At 37.2% G+C, this 14,611-nt stretch overlaps 1 protein-coding gene across 3 annotated transcripts in view; it reads right to left on the reverse strand.

Moving 5' to 3' along the window:
- Positions 1-14,611, reverse strand: part of SNX25 (sorting nexin 25) — a 150,001-nt gene that overhangs the window by 96,222 nt on the left and 39,168 nt on the right. For all 3 annotated transcript variants that reach the window (XM_050792586.1, XM_050792585.1, XM_050792587.1), the window contains exons 2-3: positions 13,206-13,290; positions 1,557-1,773 (exon numbers count right to left, since the gene is read on the reverse strand). In XM_050792586.1, coding sequence (XP_050648543.1) covers positions 1,557-1,773; positions 13,206-13,290 — 302 coding nt within the window. The remainder of the gene's footprint in view (positions 1-1,556; positions 1,774-13,205; positions 13,291-14,611) is intronic.

A 14,611-nucleotide genomic window follows, 5' to 3' on the forward strand; every position in this document is an offset into this window, starting at 1 on the left:
GTTCTCAGAAACTTTTAAGAATGTAGAGAAATCCTAGGAACAAAAAGTCTGAGAATCACTGCTTTACAGTAACGGTTTTCAAACCATGGTTTGTGACTTTTAAGTAAGAAAATAAAATTGAGTTGGTCTTAAACATTAATTTTTTAAAATGTTAAAAAAAAGTGTCAAAGTTATTAGAGGTAATAAAAGTACTGTTTTATGAAACTGGGTCATAATATCAAGTGAATTTCTCACAGTGGGTCATAGTTTTTAAAAAAAGTTCGCAAAACACAGGGGTGGCAGGCTGGAAAACAGTGGGCATGTCACGGCTCTGTGGATTTTGGCCTCATAAATCTGAGGGAAGGAAGAAGAGTCACAGGAAGGGGCAAGACAGCTGGAATGGAGACCTGCTGCACAGCCGCATTCGGCAGCAAGGTCGCCTACAGGAACAGCATCACAGGGCAGAAGGGTGACGTCATCTAAATACTTTACCTCTTCCCTGAAGGCGAGAATAGGCCACATTAACTATTCTCATTCCTGTTCCAACAGTGTCCATATCCACACAGGCAGAAGGCTACTCATTTCAGTTGGACAGCTTTTTATGAACAATTGTTAGGTACATAACAATACAAAGGCCTAACAAGCCTAAATATTAGCTACTTTCATAATGAAATTTCTCTAATTAAAGCCTACAAGCTCCAATATGTACAACTGTTATGTAACAATACAAAGGGCTAATAAGCCTAAATATTAGCTACTTTCATAATGAAATTTCTCTAGTTAAAGCCCAGAAGCTCCAATATTAAGTACCTTTGAAAATCAGTTTTCAGGATATCGTGATGCAACAGAGTTCAACACAGGACTCACAAAAAGAAACATGAACCATATTTAAATTTGTCTAAATACTGTAAACTCATTCACTCTGCTCATGCTAGAAAACACTATATTTAAATTTTTTTTTTTTTTTTTTTTTTTTTTTTTTGAGACGGAGTCTCGCTCTGTAGCCCAGGCTGGAGTGCAGTGGCCGGATCTCAGCTCACTGCAAGCTCCGCCTCCCGGGTTCACGCCATTCTCCGGCCTCAGCCTCCCGAGTAGCTGGGACTACAGGCGCTGCCACCTCGCCCGGCTATTTTTTTTGTATTTCTTAGTAGAGACGGGGTTTCACCGTGTTAGCCAGGATGGTCTCGATCTCCTGACCTCGTGATCCGCCCATCTCGGCCTCCCAAAGTGCTGGGATTACAGGCTTGAGCCACCGCGCCCGGCCTATATTTAAATTTTTTATGTCTAGGTACTCATAATACTATAAGATCATCACAGTGCTGGCTCAGTAAAATTCATTTTACTGTTTATTTATAGAATTAATTGTATTTATAAGTGGTTTTCCAGCAGAAAGTGAAAAACAAAACTACTCTATCAGAACACAATAATTATTCCCCCTTAATAAATCTACATTTTCAAGCAAGTGCCAGCAATAGGCAGAATATTCTAGAGTTTTATCTTGACTTTGACCCCTTACTCAATTAAAAAAAAAAAAAATGTAATGCAAAAAAAGGGGGTAAGTTGCTTATAACAGTTACCTGGCATTAGCAGCTTTCAGGTCACAGAAATGAGTGAGTAAAGTCCTCACAACATCATTGCAGACAACTTTAACCACATCCACGTGACTCAGTCTGTGGTGCAGCTGTCTGGCAATTTCCCAAAAGTCTTCCAAGAGCAGATGGTAAAGTTGTCCCTCATCTCTGCTGAGGTTTCCATACCAGGACAGAATGTAATCTCTATAACTGTAGTCGAACACTACCAGGAATAAACAAAGCAATGAGTAAAACAAATGAAAGAAGCAAACACCAAGACCGCATTTCTACTGGAAACTGGCCACCTAACTATTTAATATTCACTGTTTAAAATTAAAGAGAGGAGAAAACAGAACTCATGAGAATTCCTAAGTCTTTTAAAACGAAAGATTCTCATCTAACTAGAATGTTTAGGTATGGTGACCACGTCCTAAATTTTCCTACAGAGCCCTATTTTAAAATATTCTATCTTGGTGCCAAACTACCTAAATTTATTAAAAAATCAGAGCAATACACTTATGAAGTGCACCCATTATCAATCTATTGCCTCTCCGCTCCGAATTCAGCCTTTTTGTCCCGCTCTATGATACTGGAGCTGGGCCCTGCAAACACCGTCAGTTTCTTTGCCCACTGGCATAACGTTAAGTCTATCAGTAGCACATGCTGGAGGGCAACTGGAGGAGGAAGGGGCTGCTCTCCCCAGTTCCTGTGTGTTCTTCTCTGTTCCTGCCACATTTAGCAGCAGGCATGGGACCCGAGGGTGTTTACCCCAATAGCGAGTTCCAGTGCCATCCACAGGGGAGTTTCCGAAAGAATTCTGCTGGCATCCTATGGGTGGCTCCCCCTCGCCTGTGGTATCTGCTCAACCTTCTTCACCATCAAGTAGGCCAAGGTTGTGCCTTCTCCAAGGCCTGGATCTCAATTCTAAGGTAAAGAAGGAAACTTCTTCCAAATTTATTCTGTCCTAAGGTGCTCTGCCTCAGCCCTAGCGAGAATGGCTGCTCCCAATATCTGCTCTTGCTATATTCTTTGGTGTCTCTTTACTCCTTAGTACTTAATCCCATGTTGTACATTAATAATTCTTTATATTTAACTCTCCCTGTTCAATTACATTGTGCTTTCTGTCTTGTAACAAGACCTCAACTAACATAGGAAGAATCCCATAAACCAGTCTTGGATATCACACTAGGCTCAGCCTCTGTGGCCAATCGCCTTCTTTGGAAGATTTCTAGTGTCTATGTTCTTAATTCTGTGCTTCGGAATTAGGAAAGCCTAGCCATAGACCAGTGCTATCTAATATGAATATGAGAGCCACATATGTAAGTTTTAAGTTTTCTAGAAGACACATTAAAAAAGTAAAAAGATACCACAACAAGAAGCTCATAAAAAATAAGATAAACAATAAAAAAGTATAAACAGGTAAAATTCACTTTAATAATATATTCATTTAACAAAATATATTCATTTAACAAAATATATTCACAATATTATTTCAACATGTAATCAATATTTAAAACCTTTTTTAAAATAAAATACTTTGCTTTTTTTCATACTAAGCTCTGTAAGCTGGTATATATTTTATTCTTTCAGCAATCTCAATTTGAACCAGCCACATTTGGGGTGCTCTACTGTGTTGGACAGCACTATTTCTAAAGCCTATATAGAAAGAAGCTGAAGCCAGCGTGATGTCTGCAAGAAGCTACGTCTTTTCAAAAATAAAATATTGGTGGGCTTGGTGGTGACTCCCCACAGGGCCCCAAGAGAGAAAAACATTTAGCTACACAATCCTGCTCCACCTCAAGGGTACCGAGGTCATTTTTTATCACTTGTTTCTCAGAGTTTTTTTTTTTTTTTAACTTTTCAAACTCTATTTGATTGGGCTTAATTACAGATGTGACTATACATCATTTCAGATAAATAATTTATCCTCCTGCTTTTCTTTGCTTGTCTGCACGCTACTTTATCCCCGGGAATCCTACGTGAACCAGATCTACTTCACAATTCCCTATGAACAACTAACCTATAATTGTCAAACAAGTTTTTAGCTTAGAATTTGGGGTTCATTTTATGCATCTTGGCCACTACACGCCAATTTAGAAGCTTAAGAATAATAAATTGGCTGGGAGCAGTGGCTCACGGCTGTAATCCCAGAACTTTGGAAGCCCAAGGTGGGAGGAACACTTGAGCCCAGGAGCTTGAGACCAGCCTGGGCAACATGGCAAAACCCCATCTCTACAAAAAATACAAAAATTAGCCGGATATGGTGGCGCATGCCTATATTCCCAGCTACTTGGGGCTGAGGCGGGAGGATCATTTGAGCCTGGGAGGTGGAGGCTGCAGTGAGTCAAGACAGCACCACTACATTCCAGCCCGGGTGAGCAAGCAAAACCCTGACTCAAAGAAAGAAAAAAGAAAGAAATTTAGGTGAGCTTTCTGGGGGAGGGATTGTATGGTGGGGAGAGGGAGTCATTTTTCTTAGAAAACTGAATCACAACGGAATCACATATTTGCAAGTGCCTACAGGTCAAAGGAAGCACAATTTTTGTATTAATATTCTATGATGGCTTTTTTCATGGCTGAATATCAACCATGGAAGTACATTCAAGGTTTTTTCACATTTCCAGTATTCTGCAATTCAGCTTTATAATAATTTATAAAACAGCATTTTAAATCCCATAACTCAAAAATATGCCACAGCATTAAGATTTTTGTTCACAAACAATGATGCAAAGGTTTAGATAAATTTTCAGAGTGATTAAGTTGTAGGGATAAGATAACTGTGCCTTCCAGCTGAGAACAATTAATTGCCAAAGACAGAAAAAAAGATACTACCTCGATCTTTTACTACTCAGCAAATACAATTTATAGAGGGCTTCTAGTATGTAAGGTGGAATCAATATCCGTATCACTAAGCACTGGACACAAAAGGGAAGGTAAAACAAAAGCAAAACCAGAAAACAAGGCATCTGAAACTCTTAGTCATTTTCTGCTCATTTTTCAGATATTAATTTGAATATATGGCTGTTATATTTTCTAGATTTTGCAAAAGGTAGCTACATCTCATCCCTAAATCGTATGATTCCATTAAGGAAAAACAGCGGAAATGGTTTCTGACCCAGATGAAACTGCAAAAACAGGAATGGGTTCATCCTATCATCTCATTTATTGGTAACAAACACATAGACCATGGTTCCTACACAGGGAGTGAGTTTCATCCCTTCAGGAAATTGAGGCTCAAAGAAGTGAAGTAACTTGCTCAAAGAGGTGGCAAAGCCAAGTCTCCTACCTGCCAGTCACTCTTTCTACTCAGCACACTGTAGTCCTGCACATAGGTGAACAAGATAGCTGCATGAGTAAAAGACAGGCAAAACCTAAAATAGCATCCTCGTCCACTGGATATCCAGTTTGTTTAAAACACATTTACATGAAAAAATATATGTAAAAGGCTGTACTTTGTAAAACTGCTGTACAAGACACAAAGAACCAACAGGTGAGGCCAGGCGCAGTGGCTCAGGCTTGTAATCCCAGCAACGATACTTCTCTTCAAACTAAGTATCATAAAACTATACATAACTTAAATATAAAAAGTACAGGCTTGGCACGGTGGCTCACATCTGTAATCCCAGCACTTTGGAAGGCTGAGGCAGGCAGATCACCTGAGGTCAGGAGTTCCAGACCAGCTTGGCCAACGTGGTGAAACTCTGTCTACTAAAAATACAAAAATTAGCCGTGCATGGTGGTGGGCGCCCGTAATCCCAGGTACTCCACAGGCCGAGCCGGGAGAATCACTTGAACCTGGGAGGCGTAGGTTGCAGTGAGCCAAGACTGCGCCACTGCACTCCAGCCTGGGTGACAAAGCGAGACTGTCGAGACTGTCTCAAAAAAAAAAAAAAAAAAAAAGAAGAAGAAGAAAACAAAGCCATGATTCTAAATATAAATTATATAACCATATAAACTAATTTACACAACTACACATATGAACAAAATGAAACATACCCTACGGGTCAATTTAAGGAGACAGAGAAATTCATAACCATAAAATTATTTCATGGCTTTAATTAAGAAATAAACATTCAACATCAAGATGCCAACTAAAGAAAAAAAAAAGAAATACACAGAAACAATATAATTAATCACAATGAGAAATGAAAGAACACTTATCCCACTGCCAGGCAAAAAAATCTTCCTTCTAAAGCCATGATAACACCCAACACAAATTCAGGTGCTACTGTCATTCAAGTATATCTAGTTTTAGAACTGCTCTCAAAGAAATGAGTTGGTAAAAAGGAGGCCACTGGAGATTATAAAGTATGACGTAACATGATGGAAACTTTAGTTTTAGTTAGGTTAAACTGAAAACAGGATTTAGGAAAACAAAGTAGAGAAAAACTATAGATGAGGACACAAGTTAAAAGGCTCCCACGTTAGTCTAGACAACAGGATGTTAGGTAATTGCTACCCACAAATTTTCAGAAAAGGAATGAGCTAAGTAAACAGTATAACAAAGAGAACTTCAAGAGGGCCATTTTTTCTACCCTTGCCTTTTCCCCTGAGCAATTCAGAAATACAATTCAGAGATACATGTCCTGCCCATGAGGTAGAGCCCCATGGGTCATAAAAGTCCACGGCCTGGGTCTCTTAGAACAAAGAGACAGTCCTCATTCAACCAGAAACTTGTCTGACAATGACAATGATAAACAACAACAATGCTATTGTTCATTTAGATGGTCTTTTATGGTTTGTAAAGTTTTAAAATGCAATGGAAAGTCATCTTCTGGAAAGATTTGGGGTTATTAGTTTATGTGATTGATAGAGCTATTTACTTATCCAACAAAAAAAAAGTACACATATTTCATGTCACTGGGAGAAGAGCACGAACTAGAACTTGATGAGTTGAGCTTTCTAAAGGGTGGGAGAAGTCACGCGAACCCTGCTTCCTCCGTGCCACCATCTAACTCCGAGACAGCCAGACATCTGGAACAGCCATACGGCGGGCCTTGGAAAAAAGACTACCACATAAGGTTTGCCTTATCCAGGACCTGTTCCAAAGCTGTTAAAAGTTCTATACACAAGTTCTGTTCTCCATAAAACTTCTGTTATACTTTGACAATGACCTTGCAGTATCTTCTGCTGTCATGATTGTTTTCAAGTTATGATCCTGTGTATAACAATTACTATAAGCATATTTAGCACTGAAACTCAGAAAAGCATTAACAGCCAATCAAAACTAGCTGAAATGTACTCACCTTGAAATGTATATGTGGGCTGGGCACGGTGGCTCACGCCTGTAATTCCAGTACTTTGGGAGGCCAAGGCGGGTGGATCACCTGAGGTCAGGAGTTCAAGACCAGCCTGGCCAACATGGTGAAACCCCGTCTCTACTAAAAATACAAAAGTTAGCCGAGCTTGGTAGCTCATCCCTGTAGTCCCAAGCTACTTGGGAGGCTGAGGCACGAGAATCACTTGAACCCGGGAGGCGGAGGTTACAGTGAGCTGAGATCATGCCACTGCACTCCAGCCTGGGCAACAGAGTGAGACTTGGTCTCCAAAAAAAAAAAAAAGTCTGTAACATTAATTGCAAAAAATGAGGGTAATGGCCTTTAATTCTAAGATATTCAGACAGTGGGTTTTTTTATATGTGGCGTTTGGATTTTTGTTTTTCAGAGTATTTTGTGTGGCAGACAGTGTCTTTCATAAGACAGTCTGAGGTCAGCATCCCCAAGGTCTTGAAAAAGATACAATCTCATGAAGAATTATATTTTCAATTCAAGAACTTTCAATTTAACATTCAACACACCACTGAACAAATAACATATACTCAATAATTATACAATTAAATTATCTGGTCCACACTGGAGATAGTTCAAGGTAGGCTAGTGCAAATTAGGCAATAGAGCTGTTGAGATTTAATAGTAAGTCAAAAAGATTTTTAGAAGTCTTTTTTTTTCTATTTTCTGTCAGTTTTCTGATAAATGTAGCTTTTGGAGAAATTTCTGAAGTTATCTGGTACAGAGCGGTAACTGTTCTGACTTCTCAAGAGTTCATTCATATTAGATCTGAACCCCTAAAATATAGTTTTACATTTTAAACTAGCTAGCAAAACAGAGCAGTCATATGCTTCGATCACTTTCCTCAAGTGTGCCATTTAACTTACAGCATTTGTAGCTTTAGTATTTCTTATGGTTCCATAGAAACCTGGAGTATATTATTTTGCTCTGCATTTTTGACTATTACTTCTTTCTTCTTTGTAATTCAATCCGTAAAGACTTAAATCCTAACATACTGAGCTACAACACAAGCACAAATTTAGTCATAAAAATATCTACTCACAAACATGTAGAACATGTATACCTGCAGACACACATACATGCCTTATATGGTACTTAACTCTTTAAATGTTTTTAAATTACACACTCTAAAAACAATAAAATAGATACATAAAGATAAAATAGTACCATAATGTTCTCTAGTTTAAATTAGCTTCCAAGGAGGAGATTTTTAGATAAATATTTCATAAGCATTTAATATAACTGAACTCAAATTACTTCAGCCTTAACAAGTATATTATTTAATGTTTTGCAAATGTACGAGACCCTCAATTTGATTAATATTAAATCTATTATAGCTAGTTAATAACATTCTGAATTCCAATTAAATATATTGGTGTCGGGTTTAGAAATGTAAATCAAACCACTCCCGAGATACAAATTATAACCACTAAAGATTTTCTACATGCTGATGAAACCTCTTAGCCTTCTCAACATACATTTCTAGATTATAATTCTCCATAAAATTAACTGGTCAAATTTTTCTTGGAAGGTGATTCTAGTTTTGTTTGTTGTTGCTGTTGAATAACTACTGCCAAATGCATGAATTTTACTCCCAATAACTAACTTTCTAGCAGCTACTAGCTCTCCTTCTGTTAAGATTATATAATGCGCAACTTCGCAGCTTTTCTCTGAAAACCGCTTTAAAGCGAAGGACAGGTAAAAAAAAAAATTTGAACATTAAGAATGTGGTTTAAAAACAAATGGCAAAGTATAATAAACTAAAACGCTTACCCAAAGGTTTTGGAAAACATTTTCCTTTCAGAAGAAACCAATGAATACAAATTAGCTTGAGGATAATGTTTTTGCCAACTAAGCCTCAACCCTTATCCTGTCTTTTTTTTTTTCCCCACAAGTACTTCTGAAACAAACTGGTCTAAAATAAAGGTCACGTCTAAATACAGATAAATTTCTAAGTCTTCAAAAATTAAAGAGACACTCATGTTCATAGCAGCATCATTTACAATAGCCAAAAGGTGGACAGCAACCCAAGCATCCACTGATGAGTGAATGGATAAACAAAATGTGGCACACATATACACACACACACATACACACACACACACACATGCAATGGAATATCATTCAGCCTGAAAACAGAAGGAAATCCTGTCACATGCTACAACACGGATGAAACTTGAGGACATCAAGTAAAACAAGCCAAACACAAAAAGACAAATACTATATGATTCCACTTAGGTAAGATACTTAGAGTAGCCAAACTCTCAGGGACAAAAAGTAGAACAGTGGTTACCGGGGCTGGAGGAAGAGAAAGGGGTTGTCACTTAACAAGTAAAGAGCTTCAGTTTTGCAAGATGAAAACAGTTCTAGAGATTGGTTGCATGATAATGTGGATGTACTTAACACTACTGAACTAAGGCCAGGCGCGGTGGCTCACGCCTATGATCCCAACCCTTTGGGAGGCTAAGGCAGGCAGATCACTTGAGGTCAGGAGTTCGAGACCAGCCTAACCAACATGGTGAAACACCATCTCTACTAAAAATACAAAAATTAGCTGGGCATGGTGGTGTGTGCCTATAATGTCAGCTACTTGGGAGGCTGAGGCGCAAGAATTGCTTGAACCCAGGAGGCGGAGGTTGCAGTGAGCCGAGATCATGCCACTGCACTTCAGCCTGGGCAACAGAGCAAGACTCCATCACACACACACACACACACACACACACACACATACACACACACACACACAACACACATTATTGAACTATATACTTAAAATGGTTATAATGATAAGTTTTATGTCTATTTTAACACAATTAAAAATTTTTTTAATATTAAGGGCAGAGTTCTAATTCCAGGGGTGGTAGAATAGCTTATATCAGACTAACCTTCCTATAGAAAATAATTTGGAAATCTGGAAAAAATATTAAAAAACTACAGATGTTCCTCACCTTATGATGGAGTTGCATCCTAATAACACCCCCATCCCACCCCACAAAAGTAAAAAAATCATAATCTGAACTATCATAAATCAGGAACCATCTGTATATAAAAGCACTGAGAGCAACCAAACTTAGCAATTAGAAGGGAATCTATTATTGAAAGAAAGGAATGGTACTAGGTAAGATCCATGTTTACACACAGCTTTTCCCTACAGGCAACAGCAGTCTTAGAGGTACAGGCAGTAAACTGGAAGAGAAGGTCTTTTTTTTTTTTTTTTTTTTAAATATATCAGGAAACAGATTTAAGAGTTGCCAGGTCTGCTGAAAATAAAGCCAAGAAATAAACGCCATGAAATCTAAGTACAGATTCTAAAACTCATTGCCAACTGTGAACTACACATGTATAATTGTCAACTGTGAACTACACACGTAAAATTGTCAACTGTGAACTACACATGTATAGGGGTAAGACGACAGGAGACCAGTGGAAAGCAACAGCTGGAAGACTCAAAGACCTGAGCAGATACTCCAGCTACTGTCCACCGGGGAGACAGAGTTTGGAGCTAGAATTCCACTAATGGTGTTGGGCTTTTCATTGCAATTGTGGACAGGCCATGAACCACAGGAGTTAAGTCTATGTCCCCAGACTGAGGGATTCACTTTAGATTAAGGACAAAATCCAAACACACCCATCTTAAGAAAATGTATAAAAAACCAAGTATCTTCAAGGTGATCAACCATTAATTAAACTGTATACTAAAAAACTCTTCAGAGGAAGATAACAGAATCTAGAATGTCTAAAAAGCAGCATCCACATTGTCCAGTATACAATAAAAAACAACTAGACATCAGAAGAAACCCCCAAAAAGTGACATCTAGTCAAGAGAAAAAGCCATTAACAGAAACCAACATCAAGATAGCCTGGATGTTGGAATTAGCATAAAAGAACTTTAAAGCAGCTACTACAAAATATGTTCAAGAAAGTAAAAATAAAAATGTCATAATAATTGACAGATGAGAGAATCTCAGCAGAGAAGCAAAAATTACAGAAACAACAACAAGAAAAAAGAACCAAATGGAAATTCTAGACATGAAAAGCACAAAGTGTGCAATAAAAATTTCACTGGATGTACTTAACTACAGATTGGAGATGAGACAGAAAAAACAACTGGTGAACTTGAAAAAAAAATAATCATCATCCTATCTATCTAAAGAACAGACAGGAAGAAAAGACTGGTAAATTGGACTTTATCAAAATTGAAAACATCCACTCAAAGATAGCATTAAGAAAACAAAAGGCAATTTACAAACTAGGAGATAAATTCTCTCTATCTGTATCTAACAAAAGACATGAATCCAGGTATTTTAAAAACTATAAATAAATTTAAGTTTAAAAAAGAAAGACTCGAATAGACACATCACAAATAAAAATCTGAAAATTGTCAATAACACATGAAAAGGTGTTTAATATCATAGTCAGTACGGATACATAATTTAAGGCCACAGTAAGATACACCCATCAGAATGGCTAAAAGAGGAACAAAACAACAGCAAATGTTGGTGGTAATATGAAACAACCGGAACTCTCATAAATTGTTGGTGAGAGTCTAAAAAGATACAACCATTTTGGAATACTGTTTGGTAATTTATTATAAAGTTAAACATACAACTATCGTATGGCTCAGCAATTCTACTGCTAGATATTTATCCAAGAGAAATAAAAATGTATGTCCGCTGAAATACTTGTTGATAGCAACTATTGACTAACTTTCCAAAACTTAGAAATAACCCAAATGTCCAACAGGAGAAAGGATAAACATATTGTGATAGCTGGATCAGTGTAATGGAATACCACCCACCCAAAAGTAACAAAGAATAAACTGATACACACAATATGGATGAATCTCGAAAACATTATGCTGAGTGAAAGAAGCCAGGCATAAAAGAATACACACTGTATGGTTCCATTTCCATAAACTTTTAGAAGAAGCAAAACGAAGTGATACCAAGAAGGGTCGGTGTTGATCAAAGGGGAGCATGAGGCAAATTTTCTAGAATGATGGAAATGTACTCTATTTTGAATGAGGTGGTTATACAGTTATGCACATTTATGAAAATTACTGAATTGTATAATTAAGATTTGTACATTTCAAAGTATGTAAATTTTACCTCAATAAAAGCAATTAAGAATAAATCCTGCACATTTTTTTTGAGATGGGGTCTCATTGTGTTACCCAGACTGGAGTGCAGTGGTGCAATCCAGGCTCACTGCAAATCTCTGCCTTTTGGGCTCAAGCAGTCCTCCCACTTCAGCCTTCCAAGTAGCTAGGACTGCAGGCATGTGCCAACATTCCTAGTTAATATTTATATTTTTTGTAGAGACTGAGTTTCACCATGTTACCAGGCTGGACTCCTGGGCTCAAGCAATTCACCCACCTCAGTCTCCCAAAATGCTAGGATTACAGGCATGAGCCACCACACCCAGCCAATCTTATACTCTAAAATCGTGATTATGAGATTATGAATAATAGCTAAATTTTAAATCCAGTAAGTTTTATATGTCATTGTACTTTAACTACTAATAGAAATATTTTTAAAAATTTAATTATGTCCCCAAAGGTCTAAAATTATATGAATCCACACAATTTCAAACTGTTTCTGTACTGATATAGTACTCTCATTTTCAGATTTTGATATGGTGATTTTTGTGAACTATGATGAGTAAAACTTATGTATGTACCTATCACTTATTCAGTTCTCTTAACGTCATGTCTAACATCATGTATTCACCTGAAAAACTCATGGCTTGTTTTCTGAAAGTTAACTAAAACTGTCACTGCTTTTAGAAATTTGATATTTAAAATCTTTCTTAAACCTTAATTTGATCCTCAAAATATATTATCTTTTAAAATTTTAATATTTAAAAGCACACTTATTTATTCCCACTTTCAGACATAGCCATATTTTACCTTCCACCACCCCGCTTCTGCCTTCAATACAAGCTTCATTGCATGTTCATTCCTCTGAAAGACTACTATCACTTAGTTGGGTTTAACTGGTTTGTCTGTGAGTGAGCCTGAGTCTGTCTATCCCCAAAATGCTTTCTCTAGGTTATAACTAGAAGAAAAAAAAAAATTCCTAAAACCCATTTTAGAAAAGAGAGAAGAGATTTGTGCTTCATATGATGGAACTAGCTCTACCTGGCTGGCTAGTTTCATATGATCTGTAAATTCCTACTCAACAAATATGTAAATCCCTTACATGCAGACAAAACATGGATGTATTTAGTCACCAAATATAAACTCATGAAGAAAAAATTCCTAATGCTACATGCAGACAAGAAGAATAAATTTGGAGATTATTATTTTCCTTTTAGAACATAATGAATTGCTTTACATGGTAATTACATACTCTCATTTAATCCTTACCTTCTTTCAGAGCTTTATCCATATTATGAGAAATTACTACCCTTCTAGACTGAGCTGATTCATGCCAGCTTCCATACACAGGACTCTGAAACGAAAAGAAAAAAATACAAAGCAGATTACTGAATGAATAAATCACATATAAAAACAAAATCAAAGGTATGAAATGCCATCCAAACAAGCATTAAGGTAAGGCTTAACGAATAATAGAAGTTTTTCCACAAAAGTAAATAAATGCTTAAGGTTAAAATTTTTTGGAAAAAAAAATTAAGGAAGGATTTTCCCTACCAGATATCAAAACAGTACAGTGACTGTATAGGAATAAATAAATCAACACAATGGTAGAGAGTACACAAACTGATGTAGCTATATATGTGCAAATTAAGAACGTAATTTTCTTTAAAAAACTGAAATTAATGATAAAAATCGCACACTATTCAGTAAATGATGTTGGAATAATTTGATATTCACATGGGAATAAAAGGTTACGGTCTTACACTTTGCATATAAATAACTCCAAAAAGATTAAGCAGCTAAACATGTTTTAAACTAAAAAAGAATTAAGACGAAATAAGGGAGCAGCTTTTTATAATCTTGGAATGGAAAAGCCTTCTCTAAAATAAAACACAAAATCCAAATGGTATGAAAGGGAAAAAAAACAACAAATCTGACTACCTAAAATACAAAATTCTTGTTTCAAAAAAGATGATGCAAACGAAACATAAATGATAGACTAGGAGGCAATATCTATAACATGTGTAACAAAGAAATATTATTACATACAGACTCCAAAAATAAGAAAAATAACTCAAAAGAAAACCAAGCAAAGAAGTTGAAAGGGAAATCATAAAAGATAAACAATGACCAATAAATGTATGACAAAAAAATGCAATCCCCTTTTTTATTAGAGGAATGCAAATTAGAGCAACGAGACACCATCAGACTGCCAAGGCAGAGGAAAGGACTCATGTATCTAATGTTGACAAGGACACAGGGAAATGGTTGTTTTCATATATTGTTGGGGGAAATATCTATTTCTACAAGCTTTTAAGAAGGCAACTGAGCCACATATGTCAAAATTTCAAAGGACTTTTTTGAGTCTCACATGTTGCCCAGGCTGGAGTACAGTGGTGCTCATTGCAACCACTCAGCTCACTGCAACCTCCGCCTCCCAGATTCAAACACTTCTCCTTAGCCTCCAGAGTAGCTGGGACTTCGGGCGCACGACACCACATCCAGCTAATTTTTTATTGCTAGTAGAGATGGGTTTTCGCCATGTTGGCCGGGCTGGTCGGGAACTCCTGACCTCATGTGATCACCTGCCTCGGCCTCCCAAAGGGCTGGGATTATAGGCGTGAGCCACCGCACCCGGCCTAAAGGACTCTCTATTCTGCATTGCCACTCCTAGG

Source organism: Macaca thibetana, chromosome 5 (genome assembly GCF_024542745.1).
Source record: "Macaca thibetana thibetana isolate TM-01 chromosome 5, ASM2454274v1, whole genome shotgun sequence".
NCBI classification, from domain to species: domain Eukaryota; kingdom Metazoa; phylum Chordata; class Mammalia; order Primates; family Cercopithecidae; genus Macaca; species Macaca thibetana.